General features: G+C 57.6%; 1 protein-coding gene across 2 annotated transcripts; it reads right to left on the bottom strand.

Annotated features, from left to right (window-relative positions):
* Positions 1–139: 139 nt before the first annotated feature.
* On the bottom strand, positions 140–21,652 carry UBXN11 (UBX domain protein 11). Of its 2 annotated transcripts, none has more exons than XM_084875003.1 (15): positions 21,561–21,652; positions 17,754–17,856; positions 16,829–16,857; positions 16,151–16,249; positions 14,874–14,971; positions 14,376–14,430; positions 13,984–14,060; positions 10,511–10,625; positions 4,141–4,358; positions 3,878–3,955; positions 2,792–2,906; positions 2,564–2,667; positions 1,203–1,276; positions 993–1,133; positions 140–905 (listed from the first exon to the last, which is right to left on the bottom strand). In XM_084875003.1, exons 2-15 carry the CDS (start codon positions 17,822–17,824, stop codon positions 728–730), a joined length of 1,452 nt encoding a protein of 483 aa, XP_084731129.1. In that variant the 5' UTR covers positions 17,825–17,856; positions 21,561–21,652; the 3' UTR covers positions 140–727. The 2 variants fall into 2 exon arrangements, with proteins under 2 accessions (XP_084731129.1, XP_084731130.1); XM_084875004.1 differs by having other exon boundaries at positions 4,141–4,355.
* Between the last annotated feature and the right edge of the window lie 353 nt (positions 21,653–22,005).

The raw sequence follows: 22,005 nt of genomic DNA, 5'->3' as shown, positions 1-22,005 counted from the left end.
TGTCTGTTTGGTGTTGCCTAGACTTCCCGAGTTCCTGCTCTGAGCAAGGCCGGTGGGTGTGAGGCGGCTGAGGCTGTGCTGCTGTGGGCAGGGCAGGTCGGTTGAGCTGTACCCCCGTGTGGCACTTGTGTGTGATAATGCATGCGTTTGGATACGTGTCCAACACACACGTATCTGTGTGGACCAATGGTTTCTGGAAACTGGGTGGGGCCCCTTCCAGCTCATATGCATGTGATGGCCCGTGACACACCTGTGTCTTGGTGTGTACCGCACATTTGCATGTCTGTCAATAATGTGGCGAGGCCGTGTGGCTGTCTGCCTGTGTTCCAGCAGGTTGGCTTAGTGTGGGTGTGTCATGGGAACGGGTACACAGCTGTAGTTGGGCCAGTTTGGGGGCCGTGCTTTGTGCACAGTGTTGCAGTGTCCCCACCTGCTTGTGGTTCTGTGCGTATCTGTGTACAGGGATCTGCTGGCTGCCCCAGCTGGGCCCGCCTTCCCTTCGCTGGATCCGCTTAACCCTTCTGTGGAGAAAGGGGAACCTAGAGGACAAAGACCCAGCCGCCAGGCCTGCCAGCTGGGGCTCAAGTTACCGAGAGGGCAGGTCGGAGGGCAGGTCGGCGCCCGCCCCCTCCCCGGCCCAGCTGGGCCCCAGCCTTCCCTGGCGCCTGGCGGGGCTGCCCCGCAGGCAGAGGAGCCTCAGGAAGCAGCTGGTGTTGGGGCGGGCGCTTTATTTGGGTTGGGGGCTGTGTTGGGGTCCATTGGCAGGCGGCGGCGGGGCCCGGCTCGGCCGCAGTAGCAGATTTGCGTTGGGCACCAGTCCGGCCTCCTGCAGCGTGAGCTGATCCTCGCGGTAGACTTTGGGCGGGAACGCACTGAAGATCTCAAAGGCGTTTGGGTCCATGCCCCTGGGGACCGGGCAGAATACATCAGGCCCGGTCGTGGGTCCTGGGACCAGAGGCCCCCAGCATCCTCTGTCCGGGCCGTGCACCCACCTGGCCTCCGCTAGCAGGGCTCTCACACCCCCGATGGTGTCCTCGGGCTGCATCATTAGCAGGAAGGCCTGCTGGCCGTTCTCAGACTTGATGCGCAGCATGGAGAACGGGGGCACAGGCGACTCAGGATACTCCTGGCTCCTGCGGGCCCAAAGGCCTTCAGTGCCCCGCAGCCCAGCCCCCGGGTTCTCCCCTCCCCTCTGCCCTCACCTCTCACGCTCAGCAGCCAACGCAGGCGTCTCCACCACGATCTCCTGGACCGGTTGAGGCCACGGGCAGCAGTTCTGGAAGGCATCGGTGGAGTGGACAGAGCCCTGAGTCCTGCCAGTCACACCCCACCCCACCCTTAGAGGGGACTTGTTCGTGACGGGGAATTCATTAAACCAGTGAGCCTCCGGGAGAGGTGGGTGTTCTGTGTAAAGGAGAGTGCAGGCAGAGGCGATGGAACGGAAGCTTTGGGACGCTGCACCATCATTCCCACAAGAAGACTTGAGGTCCCTAAGTGCAGTGGAGGGAACAGAACCCCACACTCATGATGACCAGGCTGGATGCTGAGGCCGGTGGGTCAGGGGAATGGCTGGAGGAAGAGGAGGAGTCCTACGAGATGGAAAGGGTATTCCAGGCAGCATGGGAAGGTCCCAGGACAGGGAAGACTGAGAGGAGATACTTTGGGGAAGTGCCACTTTGTGGGACGGAAGCTGGGAATAGGTTGGACTGGAAGGAAGAAAAGGTTAGGAGTGGGGAGTGGGAGCGGGGGCGGGGGGGGGGGGGGGGGGGAGACAGGACTTACCCAAGAACCACCAGAGGGTTCAATAAAAAGCCAAGATCCAGTTTACATTTTTAAAAGGAGGCTGGTTAGGGGAGGATGTGGTCAGGTCAGGAGTGGACGCGGGAGGTTAGACCACTGCAGTTGAGGGGGAGAGGCATTCTGGAGCCTGGACTAAGATGGGGGGCCTGGGAAGGGAGAGAAGGATGGACCCTGGAGAAGTTCAGATAGGACTTGACAGTGTGGGGCAAACGAGGTAGAGTCCTGGAAACAGGTTTCTGCCTGTCACAGGTGGAGGCAGAGGAGGAGCAGCAGCCGGGGAGTGAGGAGGAAGATGAGCAGTGTGAGGGCCCAGAGGGCTCTCCAGGCTATTCTGGGCTGGAACTTGAGGGGGCGGCCTAGGCCTTGGGCCCACCTCCAACCTGGATGCTGACTTTTCCCCTTCTTACAGCCACACCCTTGCCAACCCAGCTGCTCTCAGTCCCAGTCCTGAGCCCTCACCACTCGTTTCTAGAAGACAGTGGGACAGATCTGAGACACCCATCTCTCCACCTAGACCCTCCTCAGGGACCCCTAAGGCTGGGCCTCCACACAAACACTGTGTGGTAGGCGGGGCCAGGGTTGATGGTAAAGCCCCCAAGAAGATGGGGAGGTGCCCTGGCCGGTGTGGCTCCGTTGAGGCACATGCTAAAGGCGATGGATTGATGTTTCTCTCCCTCTCTCTAAAATCAACTTATAAAAAACAAAGGAAATCTTGTCTTTAAAAAAGGGAGAGGGAGACTGGGGGAGCTAGGGCTGGCCTCACCTGCAGGGCATCCCGGATGGGGCCCCGGATGTCAATCACCTCGCCTTGACGGATCACAAGTTTGGGGAGCCTGCTCAGAAACTTCTCAGGGGTCATCCTGGAACCTGTGGGGCAGGCAAGTGAGAGCCTTGGAACAGGGAGGGGCTGTGAGTGATGACGGAGGCGGCCAGCTGGACCTTGTTCTGTCAGCACCCCTGCCACCTGGCTCAGCCTCAGGGCCAGCCTCACCTGTGTGCTCCGTGAGTGGAGCCTTTCGAATCCTCTGCATGCCTGTCACTCGGTCCTCTCCTGGGAATGGGTCCAGCCCATCCTCTGGGTAAACCTGATGGCGTAGGTCACTCACCTGACAAGAAGGAAGGGAGACAGCGGCGGCAGGACCAGATCTTCAGTGCTGGCTCCACCCCCACCCCTGCTTGCCCCAGGCCCCAGGAATAGGCCCAAGGGAGAGTCTGATGCAACCCCTGGGACAGAGCAAGAGAGTTGTAGTTCATGCTATTGCGTACATGGGCCCTTCCTGCAAGCCCTCCCTGGAACCACAGTCCTGACACCCTCCTCAGAAAGCCCCTTTCGGGAGCCTGCAGGGAGGGGAGGGATGAGGGTGTAAGGAGAGGGCAAAGCTCTTGCTGCCTGTAGTTTGCAGTGCAGACCCCATCATTGTACATCTCACCTCCCCAGGAAGGCACCTCCTGAGCCCCTGTCTTGACAAGGCCCCCCCAACCATGACTCCCACTATTTTCCAAGCCATGGTGGTCCACACTTCCTCACATGCTCTCATGGTGCAACTAACACACCACCCTCTGGGACATTGCCTCATGTGCCCCAATCACACACCAGCAGGGACCAGCTCCATCTCATGTGCTTTAGCCCCAATATATTCCTCTGCCCTGCCCCTCGCCCCACAATGGCACTACCTTCCATCCCAATCAGATGGCTCCCGGAGCCTCTAGGGGGAGCCCAGCTACTTCTGCACGGACTCCTCAGGGACTCCAGGCAATCAAGTTGTCCCAAATGCTGGAGGAGGGGCGGTGGTGGAGGGCTGTGCCTTCAGAGTGCCAGCAGGGGGGGCGCTGCCTGCTGCTCAGCTACAGGCTGTCTCGGCTGCTGCTATGTCAGCTGTGGCCATGGCAGCAGCCCCCCTCCCTTCCCAGCCCGGCTTCAGGCTCACCTTCCCGAAGCTCATCAGATCGGGTCCCCTGAAGGGGGCATCTGCTTCAGACCTCAGACTGGGTGATGCCTGAGGAGACTGCTTATTCCCACCACCTCCAACGTCCCCACCTAGGGAGTAGCTGACTGGTTTGAGGAGCAGCTCATCACCTTAAAGGGGACCCCATCAGGGTACAGGAGCTGGAGCTCTGCAGGGAAGGAGCCGTCCAATATGTCCCGGAGGCAGCCCTATAGGGGGAGAGGAAAGGTAAGGACTGGGCCTCAGGCTCATTTAGCAGAGGCGGGATAGGAACTCTGCAAGTTTTGCATAGGACTGAATACCCATAGGGGTAAACTGGGCCCCGCCATCTCCAGCTAAGGATGAGCAGAGTGGGGAGCACCAGAGGCCTGTCTTCCCTTCCCTCAGCTCTTACCTGGGTGGAGTGATCATGGAATGGCCGGAAGGGCCCATCAAATATCATTATGCCATTCCGGTACAGCTTCAGTGGGATGGGCTCAAGACCATGGGCCTGTGATCCTCTGGGCATTGGCTCCACCTGGGTGTCACCGTCTTCCACCAGCTCACCGAGATTCCTCAGGCTGGCCAGCAGCCTGTCATAGTCCACTTCATGGGGCACCAATGAGTCCGCTGGTAGAGGACAGACACCTATGAACCTCTCTTCTTGGCTGCCATGTGCCCTAGCAGCCCTGGCTTCCATGCCCTCTCCCATAATGAGCAGTGGCTTTAGCATCTCCTTAAGTGACCACCTGAGGAGGAGGAAGGACAGCTAACACTGGATGATATTAATAGCTATCTTCTATTGAACACATACTTTTTATTATCATTATTGATTTCAGAGAGGAAGGAAGAGGGGGAGAGAGAGAGAAACATCAATGATGAGAATCATTGATTGGCTGCCTCCTACACACCCTACACTGGGGATTGAGCCTGCAACCTTGGCATGTGCCCTGACCAGGAGTCGAACCGTGACCTGGGTCATAGGTGGACGCTCAACCACTGAGCCATGTCGGCTGGGCTATTGAGTGCAGACTTTGTGCTGGGGGCTTAATATCCATTATCCCATTCTCTCTTCCTCCAACCCTGTGCTGTAGGGCTATAATCAGTCCATTTTTCAGATGAAGAAGCTGAGGGCTAGAGAAGATTAATGGCATGCTTAGGGGTGCACAGAGGAAGAGGCAAGAGCAGGACTTGATCTGTGTCAGGTGCTGGGTTAGCAGCCGGATTCCAAGAAGATGACCATGTAAGGGCTAGCTGGGAACAAGCACGCTGTCCACGTTAGCTGTTGTTACCTACTCCGCCAGGCAGAAAACGGACCTCCGGCAACCCAGAGGCCATGAGGCAGGGGTTATCTCCGTTTTACACACGAGGAAACAGGCCCACAGAGATAAAACATAAAATAAAATAAAAAATGACTTGCCCCAGGCCCTCAGGCAAGTTAGAGGAGGGGCTGACTCTTGAGGCTGTTTCTCTCACCCACCTGCACTATCAGGAGAAAGAGATCGCAGGAAGGACAGATGGCTACTAAGGAAGATGTCCGAACAGCTGCTGGGCGGAACAGATGTGGGACAGATCTTGGGTGTGCAATTATTTCTGGGTCACAGACCCTCTGAGAAGCTGACAGAAACTCTGGCCTCCTGTTCTGAAAAACTGTGCTGCGTAGACAGCCGTGCATAAGCTGCAGGGGGTGCAGAAGGGGTGGTGGGACGCCCGGGACAGATGCCAGAGCAGAAAGGGCAGAAGGCAGGGGCCTGGTTTCAGTCCTTCCCCAGGAAGCCATCTACTAGCATGTAATCCTCACCAAACTGTTTGGGCCTTCTTGGAAGCTGTTTTTCACCAGGACAGCCACCCCGCCACAGGATGTGGGTCAGGGCTCTGGAGACCCGATTCCTTTCCCCACAGTACGACAGTGGCTACACCAGGGGAAGTACAGATGTGGGTGGCCATTTCCTGTTGCCTTTGTGCTGCTGAAACAGGAGGCTCCTGCTGTCCTCCCCCCTCCCCCCTTCCCTTCTCTACTGCTAGAGGGGCTGCACTGCCCGGCTCTGCTCGTCCCGGACGCCCTGAGGCTCCCGGGGAAAAGTCACAGAACCGACATCCCTGGTCTGAGCCAGAACCATGTCAGGACACTGTTTCCCTTTAACAACTACTTTCAGAACACAATGGTAAACTTAAAAATAACAACAGAAAAGCTTGGCTTCAAGGTCTGCCCTGGTCCCTGCATTCTTACCGGTGGGGAAAGCGAGGCCTGGAAAGGTGAGGCCAAGCCGACATGGCCCAAGCAGCCCCCGCGAGCAGGGCCAGGAGGACCGTCAGATCTGCTGCCTGAGAGGCCAGCGCCTCCTGGGGCCAGGGGGCTTTTTCTGGGAGCTGACAGGACATGGGGTGTTTGCAGGGGAAGAGGCAGGCAGAAGCCCGGGGGGGGGGGGGGGGATGCCAAGAAGATATGAGAGGGAGTCCTGCCGGTGTGGCTCAGTAGCTGAGCATCAACCCATGAACCAGGAGGTTATGGTTGGATTCCTGGTCAGGGCTCATGCCCAGGTTTTGGGCTGGATCCCCAGTAGGGAGTGTGCAGGAGGCAGCCAACCAATGATTCTCTCTAGAATTAATGTTTCTATCCCTCTCATCCTCTCCCTTCCTCAATCTAAAATCAATAAAAACATTTGTAATAATAATAATAATAATAATAATAATAATGGGGGGGGGGGTTGCTGAGAAAATCAGCCCGCCAGGTGTCAGCCCGTGGCTGAGTGGAGAAGTGAAAGCAGGTGGCAGGGCGGTGCTGGGTGAAGCACTGCAGGTGAGGCACGGAGCCCCTGAGGAGGAATCACCGCTTTGGGCAAAGCAGGGCTGAGGGTGAGGCAGGAAGCAGGCGGAAGCCTGGCCCGTGCAGCCAGGTGACCAGGGATAAGGGGGGTCAGAGGTCAGGCGAGGCATTTCCTCTCTGAGCGGCAGCTTTCCTCTGCATGGAACGGGCAGATACGAGGAGTCCTCATCCTACCCACAAAGTCCAACTGTCTCCCGAGATGATAATGACTCGGTGTCCACGTCACAGTGAGCCCCAGAGGCAGGTGTGCCACTCCCGTTCTGCAGACGACGAAGCTGGGCCTCGGAAGGCACCATGCCCAGGGCCATGCAGCTTGCAGGATCGGGTGTCGCTAAGCCTTTGTTCTCAGTGACCACACGCTGCCTGTCAATGTGGTTCTTCAGACACTGCTCACTTGGGGTCCCTTTCCAAGGAGAGGTGCAGCAAGGTCATCCCTGAGGCCTCATACAGCTTCGAGGGCCCGTGGTTTTATTAAAAAGGGGAGTAGGCAGGCATGGAGAGCAAGTCCAAACTCCTGGGCCCAACTCCGGGGACGGCAGAGCCTGGGCTCCCCGGACTGCTCTCACGACGGCCCCGCTTCCTGCTCTGGAGCCCCAGGGCCAGGGCTACTGCCTCCAAGCTGCGTGGCCCTGGGCAGTGGGCCCGCCTCTCTGGGCCTCAGTTTCCTCTTCTGTAAAATGAGAACAATGACAGCCCCGCTGCCCGGGCTGTTTGAGGAAGTGCTGGCAGGTGCGGTTGTGTCACTAGCCCCCATCCTCTTGCTCATCGCTGGGCTCGGGCTGGGCTGCTCTTTCACCACCCACTCTGAGCAGCCTTGCCGGGAAGCCCCTTCCCCTGAGGCCGGCCGGTGCCTCGGGTTCCTGAAGCCCCTGAGCCACTCCCTGGCCCTGGCCACAGGTGCCACAGGCTGTTGTAATTTGTTTGACTTTCCAACCACACCAAACACTTTTTTTTTTTTTTAATCTTCACCCAAGGGCATGTTTTTACTGATTTGAGAGAGGGGGAAAGAGAAGGAAACACCAATGTGAGAGTGAAACATCAATCAGTTGCCTCTATCAGGTTCCCTGACTGGGGCTCAAACCTGCAACCAGGATATGTGCCCTGACCAGGAATCGAACCCGTGACCTTTTGGTGTGTAGGAGGACTTTCCAACCAACTGAGCCACACCGGCCAGGGCCCAAACACTTCTTGAACCCAGGCTAGAGCATCCAGCCCTGGGCCTAACCAAGAGGGGCTGCGCAAGCAGCAGCTCAGAGAACCTGTTAGGCCCAGAGTCCTGCCTCCCTGGGTCCATACTTGAGTGGAGACAGGGCACCAATCAGTGACGATGGCATTGGTAAATGCCACTGTCCAAGCTAGAGAGCCCAGAGGAGGGAGGGCAGACCCTGGCGCCATCAGCGGGTGCGCGGTGGGCCTGCCCTGAGCGGGTTCTCCGCACCTTCGCTGGGAGGACCATCTGCTGCCATGAAAGACAAGGCGGTGCCCAGCATGTCCCATCTCCACCTCAGACTGGGGAACCGGAAATGGACCCACTATTTCCACAAACCTGCAAGTCACGCCCTGCACTGGGGACTTTACCCACATTCCCCACTCTGCCAGGGCCACCCCCAAATCGCTGGCCCCCCCTGCTGAGCGTCGCCGTTGCTCCGATCACCCAGACCTGGGCACCTGGGGACCACACACCAATCACATGCATGTGCACATGCCAGGCCCACGGGCAAAGCACGGGGCTGAGCTCTCTGGGGCATCGCAAAGCTAAGCAACAACGGCTCGTGGTCATTGTCCATCTGCCAAGGGTCAGCCTGCAGAGCACTCTGACATCGATGCTCTCATCGCACTGTGGCATCGATGCTCTCGGAGGCCTAGACGTCAGTCATTCTACAGACGAGGACGCTAATGCACAGCCCCTTCCCAAGTGCCCGTGGGCCACTGCAGGCGGCACAGAGCCTGGCACAGAGCAGGCACTCCGAGGCACTTGTTTAAGCTGAGCCTCAGAGGGGAGAAGAGGGGACACAGCACTGGCCTGAAGGGGAAGTGAGGGTGGGAGGAGAGTAGGCTGCCTGGGGTCTAGGTAAGGCCATTTCCAGGGGCTCAAAGGCTGCCCGAGGACAAGCCAGGCTGCTGCAGCCATGGAGTCTGTGCTGCCTGAGCAGGGGAGGGAGGTTTTACATAAACAAAGAGGCTGGGGTTTGGGAGAAAGGGTGGTAGGCAGAGGAGGTAGCTGGCAGGGGGAGGGGGGTGTAGGAGGGCATGACATGGTGCGGGGAATGAGGAGCTCAGTGGGGGGTAAGGGTGGGGGCACTGATCATAGGGGGTCAGGGAAGGGGTGAGGAGCTCAGAGGGGGTCAGGGAAGGGATGGTGAGCTCAGAGTTCATGGAGTTCTCAGCCCTGAGGCTCAATACCTGTTGTGACCAGAGCAGGCCTGTCCCTTTCATGTCTCCGAATACCCCAGAGCACCAATACCTGAAGCTCAGGCAAGCATCCATTTGAGGCTCAGCGCTGGTGGGGAGGGTGAATCATCCAGCCCCAGGCCAAGCTCTCCCAAGGCTTCCCCCGTGCTGGGCCCTCTTCCCTGAGGCGAGCCCAGGCGCTAGGACACGGAAACGAGCCCAGGCCCATAGGACATGGTGTCCAACCTACTGAGGGAGAACCAGAGCATCAGGGCCCTCAAGAGCCAGCTTTGTGGATCCGAGGGGCCCGGGGGAGGAGCAGGCTGGCATCTGGGGACCGGGCAGTGGAGGGGAGGTGGAGCGAAGCCAGGAGCGGAATCCCAGGAGCAAAAGCTGCTCCTCTGGCAGAAGAGCTGAATGGAGGCAACAACCGTCCACTCTTTGAAGAGAACAGACCCGGCTTTCAGAAACAGTCAGTTCGTTCTACGACCCCAATTCTCTCTAGCTATTAGCAATCAAATTAAAAATAAAAAGTGGCGCCCTGGCCAGTGTGGGTCAGTGGCTGAGCATCGACCATGAACCAAGAGGTCACCGGTTCAATTCCCAGACCGGGCACATGCTCAGGTCGCCAGCTCAATCCCAGCAGGAGGCAACTGATGGATGTTTCTCATCAATGTTTCTATCTCTCTATCCCTCTCCCTCCTTCTCTAAAATTTAAATTTATACTGGTGTATATATATAAAAAATATAAAATAAAAAGTGGTTTCCTGGTGGGGTAGCTCATTTGGCTCGAGTGTCATCCCAACACACCAAGGATTAACCAATGAATGCATAAGTAAGTGACACAACAAATCCATGTTTCTCTCTCTCCCTGTCTCTCTCAAATCAATTTAAAAAATAAAAGAGTGGCTGAAACCAGTTTGGCTCAGTGGATAGAGCATTAGCCTGCAGACTGACAGGTCCCAGGTTTGATTACGGTCAAGGGCATGTGCATTGGTTGCAGGTACATCCCTAGTCGGGGGTGTGCAAGAGGCAGCTGGTCAATGTTTCTCTCTCATCAATGTTTCTGACTCTCTATCCCTCTTCCATCCTCTCTGTAAAAAATCAATAAAATATATTTAAAAACAAAAGTGGTGAGTCCCATAGAAGCAGGATGGCTGTAAATGATTCTGGAAAGGCAGCTCAAAGAGGGGGCTGAGCCTGGAATTGGGGGCCAGCGTCCAACGCAGAGAGATGGCTTTTAAAAGCAACAACTTTTGGATGGATGACCTTTTGTAAACCACGATGCCTGAGGAAAATGAGGTCTCACTGCATCTTATGTCTCTGGGCCTGTGAAAGTTGAACAGGCAGCGTGTGAGGGGAGACTAGAAGAGGAACCGGCTGTGGGTTCGGGTCAGTGATGGGGCCGAGGCCCATCCCGCCTGTCGGGGGCAGTGGCAGGTGTGGCTGCCCCAGGCATCTGTGCGCGGCAGCGGGGCCGGAACGAGATGGCCTCTGGCTGCTTCTGGCCGAAGGAAGCTGCTGGAGAGCTCCCTTTATTGGAGGGGCTGGGTGACCCCCACTCTACCTGGCTTCCAGAACTTCTTGGCTATCATCCACTCCTCGTCATCCTCTGAGCTGCTCGAGTCCTCGTGCTCCCTGGGCTCGCCCACCCACTGCAGACCGTAGTCCCCGAGGAAGCGCTGGGGGGAGAGGCGGGGGCCTGTCAGCTCGGCCCCTTTCCGGGAGAGAGGCGGCTCAGCCCAGTCCCCAGCCTCAGGCCTCCGCTCCCGGAGCCGGCTGGGCAGAGGGGGTGGGCTCGGGGTCTTGGCAACTTTGCGGCTGTAAATTGGGGCCACTTCACCCCTTAGGGCCTCGGGCTCCTCCTTACACAGTGGAGAGGACAGCACCTGCCCCATGAGCTTGTGAGGAGGACTCAGTACCCGCACAGCGCCTGGCACAGGAACTCCGGGGCAGCCAGGAGGGCGGCGGGAGCCAGGCGGACCTGGCCGAGTGGGAGGAGGGGCAGGGACACCTGCTCTGAGGACCGGAGGATGCACCACCCGCATACGGCTTTCACGGGGCTGGCTCTCACAACTCCCCACAGGAAAACTGGTGAACTGTCTACACTTCCTGCTGCTGGTTCTTCATCTCCCTCTCCCTCCTCAGCCCATGGCTCAGGTGCAGCTCCCAACAGCCTGCTCGGCGCCAGGCCAGTGGGCACACTTCCGTCTCCACCTCTTGTAACACAGGCGGTTCCTCTTTGGTTCCACGTTGCCAACCGTCCCCACTGAGATGGCTAACAGGCCTCTCAAGGTGAACTTGACCCACACGGTGACCACCCCTTGTCCCACCTCCCAGACCTCTTCCCCTCCAGGTCTTCTGCATTCCGCCCACAGCACCCTCCACCTCGGCCTCATCGACGGTGCCCCTCCCTGCCGCCCTGGGGCTCCACCTCCCAGGCACCCCAAATCTGTCCCCTCCACGGGTCTCCTCTGCTGCCACCCTCCTTCGAGCCTCGGTCAGCCCCCGCCCGGACAATTCTACCTGCCCCTTCCCCCACCCACTCCCCTAACTGAAACCTGTGGTTCCCCATTCCTGCAGGACAGAATCCAACCCCACTCTGTGGGTGAGTCTCCCCCCCCCCCCATGTGATCCCCTCCCCTTGTCTGGCTGTCCCTCTCGCTCCCAGAAGCCAAGTTCCTATGGGGGAGGGGGAGGAGCTGCTCGTCTTCAGCCTGGACTCTTCCCCTGATGTCCCCTCACAGCCTCTAGATCTCTTGCCCAATGTCACCCACAGGGTGGACCAAATCGCTGTTGTGCCACCCACTGAGAGTGTCATCATGTCTGTGCTCTTGTGTGTCTTCCCGTGTCCTTGCTTCTGTCTCTGTCCCTTCCACACTTTCAGCCTCATGAGGGCGGGACCACATCTACCTCCCAGTGGCTGGGAAACAGGAGATACTTTGTATGAGTTCGTTAAGTTAAGGAAGCAATAAACGTGTGAATGATGTGACCAGAGGGGCTGCGATACCTCAGAGGAGCCCACAGCCAGGTGTGAGCAGGCCCGGGTGGGGGGGGGGGGGCGCTCAGCTGGCCCGGCAGTGGGCTTGCTGCTGTGGCCTTAAGTTAGGTCAGGGCTTTGGAAGCCAACCCTACATGGAGAGGGAGAGGGAGAGGTTGGACCCCAGGAGGAGCTTCTGGTGGGCCAGCGGGAGTGACAGGCACTGACCAAGCCTGCCCCCCGACCCTCCCTGAAACGTGGTCCCTCCTGTGAGCCTTGCTGGGTGAATGGGGCAAGGCAAGCGACAAGGGTGGCTGAGATGCCACGTTCAGTTCAGCAGACACACATGGCCAGGTGTCAGGTGTCATGCTAGGTCCTGGGCGGACGGCAAGGACAGGAGGGTGGAAGGCCCCTGGGGGAGGGAGGAGAGAGATGGGGCCTAAGGAAGCAGGGGATGCGGAGCCGGCCCTGCCCAGTGGGAGAGGGGCTCCCGGGAGGCCCTGCCCTGATTGGAGGGAGGATGAATGGACTCGCCAGGGGAAGGTGGGAAATACTGCAGGCAGAGGGATCGGCTTGGGCCGAGGCCCTGAGGTGAGAAATTGCTCAATGTGGCCCGAGGGAAGTGTGGTTCAAGGTGAAACTGAAGCGGAAGCCGAGGCAGAAGGAGTGTGCCCCACTCCGGACACCTTTCTGGCTCTGTCAGCTCCGGGTTAGCCCCGCGGGGGACCCCAGAGCAGGGCTCGGTGCGGGATGCGGCCAGGGGGCCGGAGAGGTGGGCTCTGACCCTGATCCTGAGGGGCGGACCGCCCTGGCCGCCACCTCTCACCTCCATCTCCCGCCCCTCACCTCCATCTCCCTCCCCTCACCATCTCCCGCCCCTCACCTCCATCTCCCGCCCCTCACCTCCATCTCCCGCCCCTCACCTCCATCTCCCGCCCCTCACCTCCATCTCCCGCCCCTCACCTCCATCTCCCTCCTCTCACCTCCATCTCCCGCCCCTCACCTCCATCTCCCTCCTCTCACCTCCATCTCCCGCCCCTCACCTCCATCTCCCTCCACTCACCATCTCCCGCCCCTCACCTCCATCTCCCGCCCCTCACCTCCATCTCCCTCCTCTCACCTCCATCTCCCGCCCCTCACCTCCATCTCCCTCCTCTCACCTCCATCTCCCTCCTCTCACCTCCATCTCCCGCCTCTCACCTCCATCTCCCTCCTCTCACCTCCATCTCCCGCCCCTCACCTCCATCTCCCTCCTCTCACCTCCATCTCCCTCCTCTCACCTCCATCTCCCTCCTCTCACCTCCATCTCCCGCCTCTCACCTCCATCTCCCTCCTCTCACCTCCATCTCCCGCCCCTCACCTCCATCTCCCGCCCCTCACCTCCATCTCCCGCCCCTCACCTCCATCTCCCTCCCCTCACCTCCATCTCCCGCCCCTCACCTCCATCTCCCGCCCCTCACCTCCATCTCCCGCCCCTCACCTCCATCTCCCTCCCCTCACCTCCATCTCCCTCCTCTCACCTCCATCTCCCGCCCCTCACCTCCATCTCCCGCCCCTCACCTCCATCTCCCGCCCCTCACCTCCATCTCCCCCCCCTCACCTCCATCTCCCGCCCCTCACCTCCATCTCCCTCCTCTCACCTCCATCTCCCGCCCCTCACCTCCATCTCCCTCCCCTCACCTCCATCTCCCTCCTCTCACCTCCATCTCCCGCCCCTCACCTCCATCTCCCTCCTCTCACCTCCATCTCCCTCCTCTCACCTCCATCTCCCTCCTCTCACCTCCATCTCCCGCCCCACACCTCCATCTCCCTCCTCTCACCTCCATCTCCCGCCCCTCACCTCCATCTCCGTCCTCTCACCTCCATCTCCCTCCTCTCACCTCCATCTCCCGCCCCTCACCTCCATCTCCCGCCCCTCACCTCCATCTCCCTCCTCTCACCTCCATCTCCCGCCCCTCACCTCCATCTCCCTCCTCTCACCTCCATCTCCCTCCTCTCACCTCCATCTCCCTCCTCTCACCTCCATCTCCCTCCTCTCACCTCCATCTCCCTCCTCTCACCTCCATCTCCTGGACCTGCCGCCGCAGCTGCTCGCACACCGTCTCCAGCTCCTCCTGCCGCTGCAGGGACATCTTGCCTTCAGGAGAGATGGGGAGGGGTTCCGCTGCCCCAGCATGGAGGCGGCCAGGCTGCCTGGGCCAGAGCTCTGCCCTGAGGGTCATCTGAAGACTCCGGGGTCCCCTCTCACCGACCCCGACGAGGGAGGCCCTCCTGACCCCGAGGAGGCCGCCCCTCCTGAAGCGAGGCTCCTGAGGCTGCGCCTGCCCTCGGGGGACTCAGTCCCAGGTCGGAGGGCACCATCCCCACCACCGGATGCCGTGGAGCCCTGGTGCCCAGGGGCCACCGGCCCAGGGGAGGTGCCGCGGGATCAGCCACTGAGAGAGCCTCTTACCCTTCTGCTCCTCCAGGATCGTCACCAGCTGCTCAAGGGACTGTATTCTCTCATCCTGCAGCGACAAGACGGGGAGCTGGGGTGGGGGGAGGGGACAGGCAGGCCTGGTGGTTCCAAGGGCCCAAGGGAGCCCCTTCCCGAGGGGAGATCTGGAGCGTGTGCCTCTGTGGGGCACTGGGGAGCTGAAAGCCTGCCCCCTCTGCCATAACCACTGCTCCCGCACTGTGAGGTGCCACCGAGGTAGGGGAAGGTGTGCCCCGATCTCCGAGGCCTGCAGGCCTCGCCCCGCTGTGGGGAACACCCCTGGCCTCTCTCCTCAGGTCACAGGGACCCATCGGTCTCAGGCCACGCCGGGCCCTCGACGGGGCAGTTCGGTGTGGAGATGGTTCTGGAACCCACCCACCCTGGCCCACTGCGGTAGTAGTAGCCTCAGTGGTCACCCCAGCCTGGACGCCCACTTCAGACTGGACCCTGGCTGTGCCCCCACTGGGGTCCCACCTTGGACAGCATCTGGTCAGCCTGGGTCTTCACCTGCTCCTCCAGGTCCTGCACCTTCCTTGCCATGGCCAGCAGCTCCCCATTGTGGGACCCGGTAGCTGCCAATCAGACAGAGTCCTGGAGCCCACGGCGAGAGCCGAGGCTGAGGTGTGGGGGTCCTGGGAGGGGGAGCCCCAGGAGTGGGAATAATAGTAGCGACAGCTGCCGCCCAGATAGGAGAGGCCACTCTAAACACTCTCCTGTCAACTCATGCAATCCTTACAACATGCCCCCGAGGAAGTGCTGCTGGAGGAAACTGAGGCACAGGGAGAGTCAGTAAACTGTCCAATGGTGCGAGCGGGTGCCCTGAAGAGGGAGCACAAACCGTGTGGACTGCTCTGTGCGGAGCGGAGAGAGGACAGGTGAGCCCTGAGGACACAGATGCTGGTGAGAAGGAACCGGAGAGCAGTGGAGGAGCTGCTCGCTGTGACCGCTCCTGAGAGTCCCAGTGGGGAGGACACTGGCTTTGGCGGTGGGGCCAGGCTCTCTCTGCCTCCTCTTCCATCTCATCGCCCCTCCTACCATTTATTCGCTGGGATCCCCTCAGCGAATCGTCACCTCAACATGCTGACCTGGGTGTCCCCGGGCCAGGTCACAGTGGAGGGGATGGAGATGCAGAGAAGGAAGAAGCTTATCTGAGACGCACAGCTAGTGGAGAACTCTACCCGCATCCCAGCTCCTCCGCTCCCAGCTCCGCCCTGCCCCTGCCCAGCGCTCCGCCCAGCTCCTCCTGTCTGCAGGCCTCCCCTCTGCCAGGCCCGATCCATCCTACCTCCTCTGGAAAGTTCCCCTGATGGGCCCCGTCCCCCTCTAGGCACCTGCATGATCGCAGGGTCGCCAAGCCCTGTGGGGCGGTGTGGGCCCAGCCAGGAGGGCCACCTCGGGGACTGGGCCTTGCCCAGAGCCCTGCAAAGCAGGACGCAGAGAGCTGAAGGCAGACCTTCACCCTCAGGCCCTTCACTCCTCTGACCCTGGATCCTGGGCACACTGACATTGCACTTGACTCCAGCCAGGCTCACTCCAGAGGCACTAGCCACAGCCTGGCCTGGGACGTGGTCACACCTCCTGAGCCAAGAGTGGGGCCCAATTAGCTTTATGCCAAACCCGGCCCTGGATGGGGGGGGGGGGGGGGGCAGGCCCATGGCCATGGTCAGCCAGAAATGTCCCTCTGGGCCTCTCTCCTCTGGGGCCCTTGCCTGCTGCTGGGAACCCAGACCCCTTTGGGCCTCTGCTCTCACCTTGCCTACCCACAGGAGCTCCTATGCCACCATAGCAGGAAGGGATGGAGAAGTTTTCCTCCGAGCCTTGTCCATCACTCAGCACGTTCACTGAATCTTCTGCAGACACAGAGCCCAGGTCACTGCTGGGGCGAAGGCCCAGAGCAAGCTGGGGCCCTGGCCAACATGCAGCAGCCTGTATTCTGTTGCCCCAAACAAACGAGGATAGAAAATGGGACCTTGGCGAGCAGGAATCCAATGAGAACAGGCCTCTCCTTAGAGGCTCCTGGGGGGCCATGGTGGGAGCGAGAGTGGGGTTGAGATGCAAAGCTCTCAGCCTGCAGGAGTCAGAGAAGGGATGTGAGGACAGGGGATCCGGGAGAAACGGGTGTCATGGGCTGGAGGAGGCTGTTTGGGGGAGGAGGGCTGGGGTTTGGCCCCCTCTGGGTTCTCAGCACTCAACAGTCAACCCCAAGGTGGAGGAGGGGTTCAAATGTTAGGGATGACATCTCCGCTGGGGGTGGGGCCGCCTCCGGAGAGCTGCCAAGAGGAAGCCCTGTCCTCAGGGGTGGGAGCTGCAGGTGAAACTGAGGCTAGGCCAGCTGCTCTGGCTGACAGAGTATCCAGGTGCTTTCTCTCCATCTGCCCATCCACAAGGAGAGGTGGGGAGGGAGACACCAGGGCAGAGCCCTCACTCACCGTTTCCGTAGAGCTTTACCCCTCGCCTCCTGGGGATCCGGGCAGGAAGGAGAAGGAAGACAGACACGTTAGGACCCCCTGGAATGTCATCAGGGGAGAGGCCCTGGGCACCAGGCCCCCAGCCAAGCACGAAGGAGATGGAGGGTGGGCCTCTGCCTCCTGAGGACATCCACCCCCCAGTCCCATCCTGGCACTGGGACGAGCAGGCTTCAGCAGAGGACAGGGGAGCTGGAGGGCAGGGTCTTGGCTGGAAGACAGGGTCCCAAAGTCAAGGAGCCCAGCCCCAGCTCTGCTTTGAAATAGTGTGGGACCCCAGGCCTGTCACTCAACCTCTCTGGATCCCCTGGCGCTACGAATGATCCAAGAGGTGGTGTTCATAACAGCAACAAAGTTTTTTAAAAAGTATTTGGTTTGGCCAGTGGCTGATCATCGACCTATGAACCAGGAGGGATTACCGGTCAGGGCACACACCTAGGTTATGAGCTCTATCCCCAGTAGGGGGTGGGCAGGAGGCAGCCAATCAGTGATTCTCATCATTGATGTTTCTGTCTCTCTCCCCAACTCCCTTCCTCTCTGGAAAGATGAAAATGCTAGACAGATGTAAAGTGTTCCCTTTACTGAGAGCCCAGCACATGGCCGGGCCCAGAACAGGTGCACCACCAGTGTTTGCACAATTAATGCGCACGAATAAGAAGATGGATGCCAAGCTACGCGCATGGAGCCCAAACCTTAGTAGAGAGCACAACCCAGTGTGTGCTTGACTACGGAGAGCCTCTCAGAAGCTAGAGAAGGATAAGGTAGTCGGGGAAAGCGACGTGAATCCTCAGTGCTCTCCCCAAGACACTAGGAGTCATTTTTCTTGTCCAGGGAGGAGCCAGGAAGAGGCGGGGCACGGACACAAAGGACCCGGAGGCCAGCCTCCTACCCTGAATTCCCGTTCTCCGACAGCAGGGGCACTTTCCGGGTCTTGCCAAGGGAGGACAAAGGTGTGCTCATAGTTCTTCTAGATTTTAGTTGTCAGGAACTCCCTGAGTAGAAAGAAAGAAGTCAGACCAGCCGAAACCGGTTTGGCTCAGGGGACAGAGTGTCAGCCTGCAGACTGAAAGGTCTCAGGTACGATTCCGGTCAAGGGCATGTACCTTGGTTGCAGGCACATCCCCAGTAGCGGGTGTGCAAGAGGCAGCTGATTCTCTCTCATCGATGTTTCTGACTCTCTATTCCTCTCTCTTCCTCTCTATAAAAAATCAACTATATTAAAAAAAAAAAAAAGAAGAAGAAGAAGTCAGACCAAAGGGTCAAGGGTTCTATTCCCAGTCAAGGGCACATGCCTGGGTTGTAGGTTCAATCCCTCAGGGAAGCAACCAGTCATGTGTCTCTCTTATATCTGTGTTTCTCACTTTCTCTCCCTGCTTCCCTCCCTTCCGCTCTCTACAACAGCAAAGGAGAAAATATCCTCATGTGAGGATTAACAAAGGAAAAAGAAAAAAGAAAAAAAAAAAGTCAGCCCATGGAGTCTCCTTAGGACCAGGAAGTGGCCTGAGACTTTCTCTTCCTTGGTTATGTTCCCAGGGAGTATCAGCCCACTTCTTCCCACTGCTCCTGCTGAGGGTTCCGGAGGCAGCGGGGCCCCAGGATCCCGGGGATGAACATCCACCTGCTCCTCCCGGTGTCCCGCGCTCTGCTGGGAACCCAGGGCCTCTGTCCTGGGGGCAGGCACTGGGGGTGGAGTAGGCTGCAGAAATGTGCCAGAAGCCTGGGACTTGCCCAAACTTAGAGTCCAGTCATGAGACTGCCCAAGACGCCTGGGGCTTCTGTCTACCCGTCAAGGAGCTGGTCAACACACAGCTTAGGTGTCCCCTCCCCTCCCGTCAGAGCCCAGGTGCTACTCCTCAGAGCCAGAGAGGGGCAACCCCAGGGCAGGATTCAACCAGACACAGTCCACATGGCAGGGAGGTCAAGAAGCCAGGCTGCTGGCCCTGGCCAGGTAGCTCAGTTGGTTAGAGTGTCGTCCCAATGCACCAAGGTTGCAAGTTCGATCCCCAGTCAGGGCACATACAAGAAGCAACCAATGAAGGCATACAAATTTGTGGGACACAAATCAATGAATTTGTGTGTATCTCTCTCTCTCCCCCTCTCTAAAATCAATCAATAAATTTTTTTAAAATTAAAAAAATAAAAGAATCCAGGCTCTAGACAGGTTCCGTCATTCACCCGTATAACCCCAACCTTGGTTCCTTTGGTATAAAGTGGGGGGTGAGAATAGTATCAGGGAGGGTTACCCGTGGGATTAAAAAATAACATACAATCGCAGAGTTCTCACCACAACCAATTTTAGAGCATTTTCATTATTCTAACGAGCCCTATCCACTGTGCCTTTAGTTCCTGAAACTTTAGCCTGCATCATCTCCCACCAGACCTGCTTCTCCCTTCCTTCTCCAAATTCGCATCACCATGACCCCCTCAAAGGAAACTAGTCAAAAGACAGAAATTGGAGGGGTAGAGGTGGAAGAGGGCATAGAGGCAATAAATGGTGTTGGAAAAAGTAAAATAAAATAAGACAGAAATTAAGTCTTGTTGAGGACGCAGGGTAATTGGATTGTAATTTGTTGGGCTGTAAAAGGGTATAGCTGCTGTGGAAAACAGGATGCATTTCTTTAAAAGATCCAACCCACTTACCTTATGGCCTAGCAATTCCACCCCTAGGCATATACCCAAGAGAAATGAAAACTTATGTGCCCACAAAAACTTGTATACCTGTTCATAGCAGCATTGTTTCGAGTAGCTGAAAAGTGGAAACCCAAATGTCCATCCATCAATGAATAGACAAACGTGGTATAACTTTATAATGGGATATTATTTGACAATTTAAAAAAAGGAATGTGGCCCGGCCGGCATGGCTCAGTGGTTGAACATTCACCCATGAACGCATGCCGGGGTTGCGGGTTCGATCTCCAGTGTGGGGAGTGCAGGAGGCAGCCAATCAATGATTCTCTCTCATTGCTGATGTTTCTCTCTCTCTCCCTCTGCCTTCCTCTCTGAAATCGATTAAAAAAAAAAAGGAATGAAATACATGCTACAAAGTGAATGGGCCTTGAATACATTATGCTGAGGGGAAGAAGTCAATCACAAAAGACTACAGATTTTATAGTTCCGTTTATATGAAATGTCCAGAATGTGCACTTCATATAGTGACCTATCAGAGCAGTGGTGGCCTCGGGCTGGGGGCTGCTGTGGAGTAAATGGAAGGTAACTGCTAACAGGTACATACAGGGTGTCCTTTTTGGCCGATGAAAAGTTCTAAAATTCATTGGGGTGATGGTTGCACAATCCTATGAATATACTAAAAACTATTGAAATTTATATTATACTTTTTTTTTGGAAGAAATTCTTTAGTTTGTATGTACAAGACCTCTCAACTGTCAATAGATTATACATAAACACTTTTGTGAGTATTACAAGAAAGAATTGAAATTTATATTTTATATCTCAATAAATCAACCATTGGAAAAAAATGGGGGAAAGGGGGGCCCTCAACGGTGTGGCTCTGTGGATAGAGCAACAGTCTGTGGACTAAAGGGTCCAGGGTTCGATCCCAGTTAAGGGATCATTCACTTATGAACACATGCCTGGCTTTTGGGATCAATCCCCAGTGTGGGGCATACAGGAGGCAGCGGATCAATGATTCTCTCTCATCATTGATGTCTCCATCTCTCCCTCTTCCTCTCTGAAATCAATGAAAATATATTTTTAAAAAACGGGGATGGGGCCTGGTCCCCAAGCCAAACCCCACATCTTTCCCCTTCTCATTAAGGACCTCACCATCCAACCACAACATTTTTCTCTCCTTCCTTCTCTCAATCCCAGGATTTTACCAAATCCTGCAGGTAAACCTCCAATGCTTCTCACACATAACTCCTTCCTATGCCCACTGTTGGCCATTCTAGTGCGGCTTTCACTGTCCTTCTTTGGGGCAGTCACAATGGCCCACAATTGACTTCCCTTTTTCCACTCTCACTCCAGGCCAATCCAACAATGTCTCCAGATAAGTTTTCCCAGGTTTATAGGAGTCCCCTGACTATATCTTTCCATCAGTCTGGGGCCCCCTGCCCCTGGGGCTGTGTCTCCTATTCCCTCAGACCTGGGATCCCTGAAGATAGGGATCCCATGTCACCTGGGGACTTCCGGGGGGGGGGGGGGGCAAACTGTGTCTTCCCCGCCCTCCCTGGGACGCCTAAAGGTTGCACTGCTTCCCCCTTAAGGCTTGGGCTTTGAGGGAAAAGCTGTGTCCTAAGCCTCTACCTTTGGGGCCCGAGTCAAGACTGTGCTTGACCTACATCTTTCATCACTACATGCCCTTGTTGGCTCCCCCAAGTGCGGGTGCCCCCAGAGCCTGCCTGTCCTGCACCCTAGACCCCCAAATAATATTCCATTATAGGGACATACCATATTTGTTCACTCATTCATTCGTTCATTCATTATCATTGATGGACATTTGGGTTTCCATTTTTTACAGTGCTCTCGGAGAGACCAATTTCATCACCTAACCCCGCCCTGGGGGCCGCGTCGCCCCCTCCACGCGTGGCCATGGTGGGTGGGACCCCAATCCGATCCCAGGACGCAGGGGGCCTGCGGGGGGAGCCGGCCGCTGGGCTCTGGGCCCTCGGTTCTCTGGGGCGAGGCCCCGGAATGCGTGGAGTACTCCGCGGGCAAAACGGCCCCGGGCGGGACTCACCAGGCAGGGCCGAGGAGCCGCCCCGCGGCACCGCCATCTTGTTGTCCCGCGGTTTCCCAGGCGACCAGGCTCCTCTGCTTCCCATTGGCTGATCCGAGGGGGCGGGGTCTCTGCGCGACCAGCGGGGACGGAGGCGGGTACCCGTGCCGCGGTTTTTGCTGAATTGACTTGGGGGGGAATTATCCCTCTGAGCCTGTTTCCCCCTCTAATCCGCACAGGATTTGGAGGGGGCTGTTCTGAGTATGAATTGAAATGATGCAGGTGCTGAATAAATGTTTCTTAAATCTGAACTTCTTTGAAAATTTCTTGACCAGACGGGACTCAAAAGGAACGCTCCTGTTATACTTCCTTTGTGTGAAAATTCGCGTGAGACACGTCCCTTCCCCGAATCTCATCTATAAAATTAAGGGGTTAAATTAGAGAAACCAGGTAGCGAAGAGCAGGA

The sequence above is a fragment of the Pipistrellus hanaki genome (assembly GCF_964339955.1).
Source record: "Pipistrellus hanaki genome assembly, chromosome: 2".
In the NCBI taxonomy this organism is placed as follows: domain Eukaryota; kingdom Metazoa; phylum Chordata; class Mammalia; order Chiroptera; family Vespertilionidae; genus Pipistrellus; species Pipistrellus hanaki.
This window is presented reverse-complemented; position numbering and strand designations above follow the sequence as displayed.